The sequence below is a fragment of the Orcinus orca genome, chromosome 14, assembly GCF_937001465.1.
Source record: "Orcinus orca chromosome 14, mOrcOrc1.1, whole genome shotgun sequence".
NCBI lineage: Eukaryota > Metazoa > Chordata > Mammalia > Artiodactyla > Delphinidae > Orcinus > Orcinus orca.
In genome coordinates, this window is record NC_064572.1 from 30,583,121 (window position 1) to 30,595,940 (window position 12,820).

Here is a 12,820-nt window from a genome sequence, read left to right on the forward strand (position 1 = left end):
TACCCTATACGGAAAAACACAGAAGAGCCTTCTGCTTGATTTTTTTCTGTAGAAGCATCTGAAGGCACTTACAGGCCTCCCAATCTAAACAACTAACTTTTTTGATAAGACAAACAGGTATTCAGAAATTTCTCACAAATAATTCTAGAGGAACTTAAAAATCTTCTTAGTAAACAACAGGATATATACGTTGTATCATAGTTCACTCACCTTTCCATCAAAGCGTTTTATTGTATATTGATCCAGACCCAAGTCTGTAAAAGAGAAAAAAACAATACTTAGTCACTGATTATAACTCAGGTAAAACATATGAAATGACAGCTCTGTTTTGTTTCCAATCATTCAATTAAATGTACTAGATGGTTTAGCCACAACATTATTCAAAGTCCATAGAAATGAAAATTTTGTCCCACAAAGTGTCAGTGCTAAAAGATACCAACCTTTTATTTTATATATGAGAATATGAAGCTCTGAGATAAAGAGGGTAAAAGTTCATGAGCAAACCTATTCAACAGTAGAGCCAAACTAGAACCCTGGACTCTTCCCAAGGTGATGCTCTTTTCCATTACATCAAAATGATATATATTACCTCTAAACAAGGTGAGGGATATTAGTTTAATCTGAATGCATAATAATTTTTTGTATAAAGTTAAAGAGAGAAGACTTTAATATCAGAAGACATTTTGCAACACACCTAAACAGATAAATAGACCATCTCAATATTACTTTTTAAAGGTGGGTTAAGGGATTTCCCTGGTGATCCAGCGGCTAAGACTCCATGCCCCCAATGCAGGGGGAAAGGGTTTGATCCCTAGTCAGGGAACTAGATCCCACATTCCACAACTAAAGATCCTGCATGCTGCAAGTAAAGATCCCACATGCCGCAACGAAGATCCTGCGTGCTACAACTAAGACCTGGCACAGCCAGATAAATAATAAATTAATTAAATAAATAAATAATAAATAAATAAAAAATAAAGGTGGGTTAAATAATAAATTTAACCTTGGGAATCCCTAGCATTGTGAAATCCTAAGCACTATGAAAGATAAAAGCAAGTATATTAAGTGCTCCTGAGGGCTGGGATTTTCTGTCTTTGCTGACTGCTTTATCCCAGTACTTGGAACAGTGGTTGATCAATAAATACCTAAAAAAAAATTGAATGAGTAAGATACAATCCCTGCCTTGAAGAGTCACAATTTACTAAGAAAGACATATACATATAGTAATATTACAAGGAAGGATACAATGAGTTCAATAAGAGGGTGGTGTGGGAGTTTTTAAAGTGGAGAAATCAGTTCCCAATTACACTTATTTTTCTTGCATAATTACTCAGTTCTTTTCTTTCAGTTCTCATTTTATTCATGCCAGTTCAGACCCTTACCTCATTATGCCCAGAGTACTACAAAGATAGGATTATCACTGCTCCCAAAGGAAGCTTTTTGCATTTCTGCTTCCACACATTTGGTTACACACGCTCCTTATCTAAAATATGCTTCACCTTCTAGAAGCCTGCCCTGAACAAAATGAACCACTGACTGAAAAAGAAAGAGGTAAGTCAGCAAAAAGGAAAATTTAAAAACAAATCTAATTTGAAACCTCACAGATACTCAAAAAGATACCAGTCATAAAGGTAGAACATGCTTCTATGATAAGAGGACAGAAAACAAGAAAGAGTTGTAGACAATTAAAACTATGATTGCCTATCTCCCCCCTATTTCTTAATATACTGTCAAAAGATTAGGAAAAGGTTATCTCAGGATCACTGCCAAAAAGACAACAGGATGGAAAACAGAAGAGAGAATTATAGAGAAACAGAGACTCAATACAAGATCTTATGTCATACAAGACCTTTTCTCATTCAGAAATAGGTAAGAAATAATCCAAAAAGTATTACCAGAAAATTTCTCAGAGCTGAAGAGTGACACAAATTAAAAGAACTTATTTAAGCAAAATGAACAAAACCTACTTGTAATCCAGTTGTATGCTTGTAAAATTTTAGAATACCAAGAAAAAGAAAATCCTCAGAATTCCCAGAAAAAACCTTCCTAGTCCTTTAAAAAGGAATGAGAATTAGTCTAGGATCAGATATCTCATGAGTAAAACCTGGTACATCAACTAAGGGAAATATATGCTTACTAATTAGAGCAACACTGTCCAACAGAAATATAATGTGAGCAATAAATGTAAGCCACGTGTATAATTAAACATTTTCTAGGGGCTTCCCTGGTGGCACAGTTGTTGAGAATCTGCCTGACAATGCAGGGGACACGGGTTTGATCCCTGGTCCGGGAAGATCCCACATGCCACGGAGCAACTAAGTCTGTGCGCCACAACTACTGAGCCTGCGAAGCCACAACTACTGAGCCCACATGCCACAACTACTGAAGCCCACGTGCCTAGAGCCCATGCTCCACAATGAGAAGCCACCACAATGAGAAGCCCGTTCACTGCAACGAAGAGTAGCCCCCGCTTGGCGCAACTAGAGAAAGCCCATGCTCAGCAATGAAGACCTAACACAGCCAAAAATAAATAAATAAAGTAAATAAATTTATTAAAAAAAAAATTCTAACAGCCACCTTTAAGAAAGCAAATAGAACGTATAACTGATTCACTTTGTTATAAAGCAGAAACTGACACGATTGTAAAGCAATTATACTCTAATAAAAATGTTAAAAAGAAAGCAAATAGAAACAGGTAAAATTAACTTTAATAATATATTTTATTTAAATGAATATATCCAAAATAGCATCATTTCAACATGTAATCAATAAAAAACTTACTGAAATATTTCATATTACTTTTTACAATAAGTTTTCAAAATCTGGTGTCTATTTTACAATTATAGCACATCTCAGTTCAGACTAGCTACATTACAAGTTATTATCGTAATATCCAAAAGAACTCAAAAGTTAAAAAATATTAAAGTGATTGCTTCTGTGACATAACTGGGAGGGTGGAGAAATTGGAACAGATCTGTGTTTTTCATTAAGTGCTCTTCACTATAGTTTGGAAAATATTTTACCATGTGCATCTGCCAAATAAAGGAGGGGCATGTAAGGACAGCCTGGCATGTAGTGAGAATTCCTTCATTTAAAAGCAAATACAGGGACTTCCCTGGTGGTTCAGTGGTTAAGACGCCATGCACCCAATGCAGGAGGCCAAGGTTCAATTCTTGGTTGGGGAACTAAGATACCACATACCGCAACTAAGCCTGCGCGCTGCAACTACTGAGCTCGTGTACTCTAGAGCCCGCGTGCCACAAGGAAGACCCAGAGCAGCCTAAATAAATAAATAGAAGCAAATACAGACATAAAGTAGGCCAAGAGATTCATAATTTCAAGTTGGAAGAAATGATTATTTCATCTTATTACATTTAGATTTCTTTACCTGTCAAATGAAGCAGATGGTTGGATTAGATCAATTCTTAACATTGGTTGGGGATGGAGTGTGGAAAGTGTGGATGGATTAAAGAATTCATGCTATCCTTACTCACTACTCCTCTTGAGATTCTAATAGGCCAAATTATTGGGGGAGGGAGAGTATGGAGAAAGAAAGGAAAAAACACAGCATGTGTACTTTGAAAATATAATCAAATGACTATCCTTCCATTTCTCCACCCTCATTCTTTGGGTCCCAGCTTAGAAACACTGGATGTTATGCCGTTTTTCCTAGGGTGCTTTCTATGAATCTCAGACTTCTCTTCAAAGAACTCTCACAGTCATTTAATGCTAACACTATCTCCCCCTTTTCATTAATGAGAAAGCTGACGCTCAAAAGGATTAAACGATTGTTTCTGATTTTAAGTCTAACAATCTTTTTAAATGGTGGCAGTTGCCTGTCTTTTTGAATCCATGACAAAAATAATGTAAACATGCAGAAATACTCTAAGAATAGTCTCAGTTTAAGCTTCAGAGTGAATATCTAAAAGGAGGCTTATTTTAAAGATGATAGCTACTCATTTTGCCAAAAGACAAAAGTGAAACAATCAAATATGTCATTTTGATATCTATAAATTAGAGCTTAGGTAAATGGAAGCTCTATACAATTTTACTTAAGAAGTCCCAGCTATCTCTCAAAAATTTAGAGATTCATTTTTTCAGTTTAATACTAGAATTTATCCTAAAAATTGTACCCAAAGAATATTCTAAAATTTTATTAAAATAATTATATTTTCAGCTTATGTAAGTCAGCAAAAGTACAGTTCAAGTTCATCAGGTATGAGATAATTTTTTTTTAATAGAACTGCTGAAAACCAAAGACAAAGAAAAAAATCTTTGAAGCAGCCAGTTTAAAGTGCTGAAAGAAAAGAACTTCAACCCAGAATTCTTTATTTAGTGAAAATATTCTTCAAGAATGAAGACAAAGGGCTTCCCTGGTGGCGCAGTGGTTGAGAGTCTGCCTGCCGATGCAGGGGACACAGGTTCGTGCCCAGGTCCGAGAAGATCCCACATGCCGCGGAGCGGCTGGGCCCGTAAGCCATGGCCGCTGAGCCTCCGTGTCCGGGAGAGGCCACACAGTGAGAGGCCCGCGTACCACAAAAAAAAAAAAAAAAAAAAAAAAAAAGTATGAAGACAAAATAAAAATGTTCTCAGATGAAGGAAAACGTAGAGGATTCATCACCATCAGAACTGCTCTAACAGATGTTCTATCCTTCAAGGCAGAAGAAAATGATACCAGAAAAAAGTATGGAACTTAAGGAATAAATAAAGAGCAACAGAAGTAGCTAATATCTAGATATATATATAACAGACTAGTTTGATGGTTGAAATAAAAACTTAAAACAATGTCTGGCAGAGTTTTCAACATATGTAGATGTAATACATATGACACTACACCATAAACTGGGGAGAAATCTTTATAGTGGTTAGATATCTATATTCCACTTGAAGTGGTAAAATTATAAATTCTCAGCAAACTGTGAAAAGTTAACTATGTATATTATAATCCCAATAGCAACCATTAAATTAAAGATACACAAAGAAGTATCGTCAAACCCCCTGCCAAAATCAATTAAAATGAAATATTAAAAAATCTTCAAATAATCTGAAAAGAAGGCAGGGAAGGGGTAAAAGAGGAACATAAAAAAGGGAAAACAAATAATAAAATTTGTTAAATTTAGGTAGACCTAAATTTAAACATATCAACAGTTACATTAAATATAAATCATCTAAACACATTAATAAAAGGTAGAAACTGTCATATTGGATAAAAAACATGATCCAACTATATGTTGTCCATAAGAAACCCATTTTAAATACAATGATATAGGTATGGTTACAAGTAACACGATGGAAAAAGATATATCATGAAAAATGAATCAAAAGAAAGACTGAGTGGCTACATAAATATCAGACTATGTGGACTTTAGAGCAAAAAATATATATATATTAGCAAGGATAAAGAGGGTCAATTACATAATGATAAGAGGGTCAATTCACCATGAAGCTAGAATAATCCTAAATGTGTATTCACCTAATAAGAGTTTCAAAATATTTGAAGCAAAAACTGATACAATGGAAAAGATAAATAGACAAATCCACAAATAAAGTCAGAGATCGACATCCTTCTCTCAATAATTGATAATTGACAGAGAAAGGAAACAGATAATCAGTAAGGATATGGAAGACAGAAAGATGGGCTGCCTGGGACTTGCCTGGGAAAAAGTGGGAAGGCAGGATTACAAACGGGTATGAAAACATTCTAGAGGGTGATGAATACGTTCATTATATTGATTGTGCTTATGGTTTCACTAGCATATACATGAGATTAGTATATCAAAACTCATCAAACACTTTAAATAATGCTGATATTCTATGTTAATTATACCTTAATAAATCAGTAAAAAGAAAGAGACAGTACAAACAACCAAGGAGAAGAATGGTACGTTTGAGAATATTGACAGCTTCTGTATATTAAAAATTATCAGAAACAAAATAAAAAGATGGGCCACAGACTAGGAATAAATATCTGCTATATGGCAGACTCCAATAGAGGATACACATAATACTTTTACTAATCAAAAAGAAATCAGGGCTTCCCTGGTGGCACAGTGGTTGAGAGTCCGCCTGCCGATGCAGGGGATGTGGGTTCGTGCCCCGGTCCAGGAAGATCCCACATGCCACGGAGCAGCTAGCCCGTAAGCCATGGCCTCTGAGCCTGCGCGTCCAGAGCCTGTGCTCCGCAACGGGAGAGGCCACAACAGTGAGAGGCCCGCATACCACAAAAAAAAAAAAAAAAAAAAAGAAATCAAATAGAAAAGTGAGTAGAGAAGATAAATAGGCAATTCATACACATGGCAATGTGAACAGCCAATAAACATTTGGAGATAAGCCTTACTAGTTACTAATGAAATGCAAAACAAAACCAGATACAATAATTTCCATCAGATTGCTAAAAATTTAAGTCTGATAATACCATGTTTCGGCAGGAATGCAAAGGAGGAAACTCATACATTCCTGGAGAAAATATAAATTATTTTATCCACTCTGGGAATCAATTTGGCAATGTTTAGCAAATTTGAAGAGGGTATATCCTACAGGCCAGCAAGTCCAACTTCCAGGTATACATGTTGAAAATAACTTTTTGTAAATATGCACCAGGAGACATACAGAAGAATGTTCACTTCAGTATGGTTTACAACAGAAAAAACACTGGCATATTAGATTTTTGTTCTCAAATCTTCACTTCCTCCTCCTTGACCTCTGTGGAAAATCCCTTAACTTTGGGCTCAGCCATGTAATTTGCTTTGGCCAATGGGATACTGGCAATTATGACATGACTCAATCCTTAAAATGGACTTCTGACATTGGCTTGCTTTCTTGCACCTCTGCCAACAGTATGAGAGGATAATATCCCAGATAGCCCTTTGGTTTAAAAAGGATGAGAAACATATAGAACAAACTAACAAATCTGACAAAACCATCAAGCAGAGATGACCTAGACCAGATTAGCCAGCCCCTAGCCTATCTAAGCAAGGCCAGCTGAGATCAACAGAGCACACCCTTTGTGACCTGCAGATGCATGAGGTAAATAAATGCTTGTGTTTTATGCCACTGACATTTTATATGGCTGTTTGTTATACAGCAATAGCTGACTGACAAAATTGGAAGTGTTCATCTACATGGACATGGGTAAATTAAATACTGGCATATTTATACAAGTTTAAACAACTGATATACACAACTATATAGCAGTGAAAATAAGAGAACAACAGCTACCTGTGTCAACAAAAACACACATATAAACATAATATTTAACATATAAAAAAAGCATGGGAAACATAGCAGCTTGAAAAGGCTAACTTATGCTACAGTAACAACTTTAAAATCTCAGTGGCTTACAACAAGGAAGGTTTTATATAGTGCTCATGCTACCTATCTATCATACTGACTACAGCTCTGCTTCACATGGTATTGAATCTGGGATCCAGGCTGACAGGGCAGCAACCTCTATTTGGAACATAGCAGAGGTAAAAGAGAACACAGCAAATCACAAACTGACTATTAAAGCTCTTGCTTGAACATAGTGTATATAGTTTCTGCTCACATTTCACTGGTCAGAGGAAATCACATGGTTAGGTCCAAACTCAGTGCTAGGAGATGAATACAATCATTCCCTGGGGAAGGACAATGGATATACGTGAATGTTATAGTCTTCATCAAGAATGATAAACACCAGGGACTTCCCTGGTGGCACAGTGGTTAAGAATCCACCTGCCAATGCAGGGGACATGGGTTCAAGTCCAGGAAGATCCCACATGCCAGGGAGCAAGTAAGCCTGTGCACCACAGCTACTGAGCCTGCGCTCTAGAGCCCACAAGCCACAACTAGTGAAGCCCCCGTGCCACAACTACTGAAGCCCATGTGCCTAGAGCCCGTGCTCCGCAACAAGAGAAGCCTGAGCACCACAATGAAAAGTAGTGCCTGCTCACTGCAACTAGAGAAAGCCTGCACAGATCAACGAAGACCCAATGCAGCCAAATATAAAAATAAATAAATAAATAAGAATGATAAACACCAAATTAAGGACAGAGGTATCAGGAACCAGGGGCAGAGACCCTTATTTCTTACTATAAGAAACCCTTGTTTCTTATTATTCCACAAGAAGTCAGCAAATATTTTTTTGTAAAAGGCCAGATAGTAAATATTTTAGGCTTTGTGGGCCACTTATAGTCTCTATTGGAACTCCTCAACTCTACTATCATAGTACAAAAGCTGCCATGGACAATACATAATGAATGAGTTCCAATAAAACTCTTTTTATGGACACTGAAATTTGAGTTTCATGTAATTTTCAGGCAGCACAAAATATTCCTCATGTGATTTATTTTTTTTAATGTAAAAAATATTCTCTGCTCATGGGCCATGCAGAAACAGGGAAGTTCACTGTAGCTGACCAACACCTCCTCTATACTCAGCATCACTGCAGGAAATTAAAATAAAGGATACATGCACCCCAATGTTCACTGCAGCACTATTTACAATAGCCAAGTCACGGAAACAACCTAAATATCCAACGACAGATGAGTGGATAAAGAAGATGTGGTACATATATACAATGGAATACTACTCAGCCATAAAAAGGAACAAAATTGGGTCATCTGTAGAGATGTGGGTGGACCTAGAGTCTGTCATACAGATTGAAGTAAGCCAGAAAGAGAAAAACAAATATCGTGTATTAACATATATATGTGGAATAAAATGGTATAGATGAACCTATTTGTAGGGCAGGATTAGAGACGCAGACGTACAGAACGGACATGTAGACACGGGGGGGAAGGGGAGGGTGGGACGAATTGGGATATTAGGTTTGACATAAATACACTACCATGTTTAAAATACACAGCTAGTGGGAACCTGCTGTATAGCACAGGGAGTGCAGCTCGGCGCTCTGTGACAACCTAGATGGGTGGGGTGGGGGGGGTGGTTGGAGGGAGGTCCAAAAGGGAGGGGATATAGGTATACATATAGGTGATTCATGTCACTGTACAGCAGAAAGTAACACAACATTGTAAAGTAATTTTACTCCAATAAAAATTTTTTTTAATAAAATAAAAGTAGAAGACAAGGTTCTTGTATGGAAGGAACTTACCTTGTTGGGGCAAAAACATTAGAACAAAATTGTTTCAAAAATACATTCATTGTATATACTTTCATGTGTTTCTTGTTACTTAATAGTGCCCTTTCATTTCAGCTTAAAGAAGTCCCTTTCACATTTCTTGTAAGGCCAGTCTAGTGATAAAAAATTCCTTTAGCTTTTGCTTGTCTGGAAAACTCTCTCTCCTTCAATTCTGAACGGCAACTTTGCTGGGTAAAGTATTCTTGGCTGGCATTTTTTTCTTTCAGTACTTTGAACATACCATGCCACTCCCTCTGGCTTACAAAGTTTCTGCTGAAAAATCTGCTGATAGTCTTATAAGGGTTCCCTTGTATGTAACAAGTTGTTTGTCTCTTCTTGCTTGCAAGGAGTCTCTCCTTGCCTTTAACTTTTAACACTTTAATTATGTGTCTTGGTGTGGGTCTCTTTGGGTTCATCTTTTTTAGAATTTCCTGGGCACCTGGATCTAAACGTGTTTCCTTCCCCAGGTTAGAGGAGTTTTCAGACATTATTTCTTCAAGTAAGTTTTCTACCCCTTTCTCTTTTCTCCTTCTGGAACCCCCATAATGTGACTGTTGGTCTGTTGATGTTTTCCCATAAGTCCCTTAAGCTGTCTTGACTCTTTTTCTTTTTTTCTTTTTGCTGCTCTGACTGGATAAGTTCCACTGTCCTCAAGTTCACTGATCCTTTCTTTCACTTCATCTAGTCTGCTATTGAACCTCTCTACTGTATTTTTCAGTTCAGTTATTGTTTTTTCATTCTGTGGCTTCTATTTGGTACTTTCATGTATTTTCTATCTCTCTGTTGAAATTCTCACTTTATTCATGCATTGTTCCTGTGAGCTTGCTAAGCATTTTTATGACCATTATTTTGAACTCTTTATCAAGTAAGTCACTTATCTCAATTTTATTAAGGTCTTTTTTTGAGGTTTTATCTTGTTCTTTTGTTCGGAACATATTCCTCTATTTCTTCACTTTTTGTAACTGAGTTGGTTTCTAGGCATTAGATAAAACAGCCACCTCTCCCAGTCTTGAAGGAGTGGCCTCGTGGGGAAGCTGAACCTTATCATTCAACCCCGCCCTAGCTCTTGGTTGTCCCTCAAGCCTCTGTGATTGTCCAAGTAGCCTACTTTATTCTTGGAGGCTCCCAGTAGTTGAGGCTCCTACTTTGCTCTTAGAGGCTCCCAGTAGTGCCAAGAGCCATCAGTGTCCCAACGGGGAGGATCTCAGTCAGCACCTAGATTCAGGCTGACTAGAAGCCAGACCCTCAGGCAGCAGTTTTTAAAGTATGCAAATAAACTTCTTTCAGGAGAAGGCTGGGAGATGAGTGTTTGTTTGATTCCTCTACACTGAGCCCTGGGGTGATAGCCAGTTAAGAACTGTTACTTTGTTTGCTACCACCTATGGAATCCATGAACACAAGCCCCACTGGTCACCAGAGCCAAGCTATCAAGGGATGTGTCCTCTGGGTGGCAGCCACAAAAGCTGGGGAGCCAGACATGTACACAAGCTCCTTTTTCATAGATACCAGCAACCTGGGTCAGGGCAGAGGGAGGGCACAAAAATGATGCTCACTGGCCTCCCCAGTCTCTGGAGAGGACTGTAGTCAGACCATAGATATGTGTTTAATTAGAAGCCTGCCCCTCAGGCCACAGCTATAAAGATAAGTTAATAAGCCTCTTTTACAGAACAACTGGGGTATATTTCATGCTGGTTATCTGTGCTGTGCCCTGGGAATGGGATAACCAGTTAAGAATTGTTTCTCCATTTGTTACAGTCCTACGGGACCCCAGAACGTAAGCCCCAGTGGCCACCAGAGCCAAGTGATCAAGGGATGTGTCCTGGGCGCCAGCTGCAAAAGTCAGTACGCCAGACATGTACACAAATTCCCTTCTGGGAGATACCAGTGACCTCAAGCAAGGCAGAAAGATACACAAAGATGGCTCCCACTGGCCTCTGCAGTCTTCGGAGAGTATTTCAGCAGACATTCAGATGTGTTTTAAACCAGAAGCCTGCCCCTTAGGCCAAAGGCTCAAGGCAAGCAAATGGGCCTCTTTCACAGAAACACTGGAGGTGTGTTTCAGTCTGCTGTCTCTGTGCTGTGCCCTGATGGTGGTAGCCAGTTAAGAATGGTTTCTCTGTTTGTTACAGAGCCCACCAGCCTGTCTTTGGAGAATATTTCAGTAGGCCCCTAGATATGTGTTAAATTAGATGTCTGCCCCTCAGGCCAATGCTTTAAGATAAGCAAATAGGTCTCTTTCACAGAAAGACTGGGCACTTTCACTCAGCTGCCTTTGCACTGGGCCCTGTGGGGCAGCCGGGCATGAGCACTCTATGCTCCCCAGCCTTGTGGGTCTTGTAGATGCAAGCCTCTTTGGCTTTCAAACCTAGATGCTCTGGGGGCTCATCTCTCAGGTGTAGGTCTCAAAAGCTGGCATGCCAGATTGAGGTTCAAACCTCCTGCTCCTCAGGTAGAAGCTCAGGTCTGTGAGTTCTCTCCTGACCACTGGTTACTGTAACAGGGGTAGAGTTTATGGTGAAATTGTGTCTCGGCCTCTTCTATCTGTTTGGTTTTGGGTTTTTTCTCATTTGCCTGATGTGTAGGAGTTGTAGATTTGGTGTGTCTGTGGGAGGAGGGGAGCTCAGGATCCTCCTACAACACCACCTTGAACCAAAACCACTGTATATAATCGAGTGTAAAATTATGTGTCTCAAACTAAAAGTGCTCTAGTAAGAGTATCACTAAGGGCATGACTCATCCTAGAGAGAATATGGAGTCCAGGACAAGTAAATCACAGTATGATCTGTGTTTCCCCTTTTCACATCCTTTTCGTCTTCCATGAGACAAAATCAGATCAAGATGAATAGGTCAGCCAGTGGGATATGGTGGAAAGGAAACAGAGATCCTCTTTGCTCTGACGAAAGCTCAAGTATGCTTTGCTCTGACAAAAGCTTAAGTTTTTCTATATAGTACTTTAAAAGCTCTCCCCATGCTGCTGCTTCTCCAAGTCATTGGCTAGCTATGCAAAACTGGTTACTACAAGCAGCACGACCCAGAGCTTGAAGCAACTGCCTTATCCACTATATCCAGAGACTTTGATGATACTAAGATTGCACAGAAAGGGAGATGAGATGTATTCCAGTCATACACTATATATATTTTTTCCTTTAATGTCCTTCTTACTTACCTATGGCTACTCTAAATTCTTTTGGTATTCAGTACAAAATTATTCTTAATCAGCTTGTTACTGAAAGTCATCAGCACTCCACTCATTTAAAAACTGCTTAATTTTAGGGCTTTGTGATTATTTTTTAACTGTTCTAAAACCAAAACTTACAAGTTTAGATCTGTTAGGTATCCTGGGATACGGTATGTGTGAAAGACATGACAAAACAAAGTTGAAATATGAGCTACTGGCTAGAGTCCAGCCATCTGATGATAGAAAATCAAATTACAATTTGAATTACAGCCTCACTCTTTTCTTTATTTCAACTCACATGGGAATAATACATATTTTTACTTCTGCTACATCAACATTTGTGGAAATCTGTGTTCATGAGCAAACAAAAATGAAGCCAAATTTTCCATTAAATCTCATTTTAATATACTACAATTTTCCCTCATGATTATTATCTTAAAAGAAAAGCAATCATTCATTATTCTGGCTTTTTATGAAAACCAGAAATGTGCTTGGTATATTAGACATTTAGTAACTATTCTGTC

The 12,820-nt window shown here is 38.2% G+C and overlaps 1 protein-coding gene across 3 annotated transcripts in view; it reads right to left on the minus strand.

Annotated features, from left to right (window-relative positions):
- MICU1 (mitochondrial calcium uptake 1) overlaps positions 1-12,820 on the minus strand; it is a 200,544-nt gene that overhangs the window by 126,623 nt on the left and 61,101 nt on the right. For all 3 annotated transcript variants that reach the window (XM_049697304.1, XM_004273143.4, XM_033434145.2), the window contains one exon: positions 211-254. In XM_049697304.1, the coding sequence (XP_049553261.1) occupies positions 211-254 (44 nt within the window). The remainder of the gene's footprint in view (positions 1-210; positions 255-12,820) is intronic.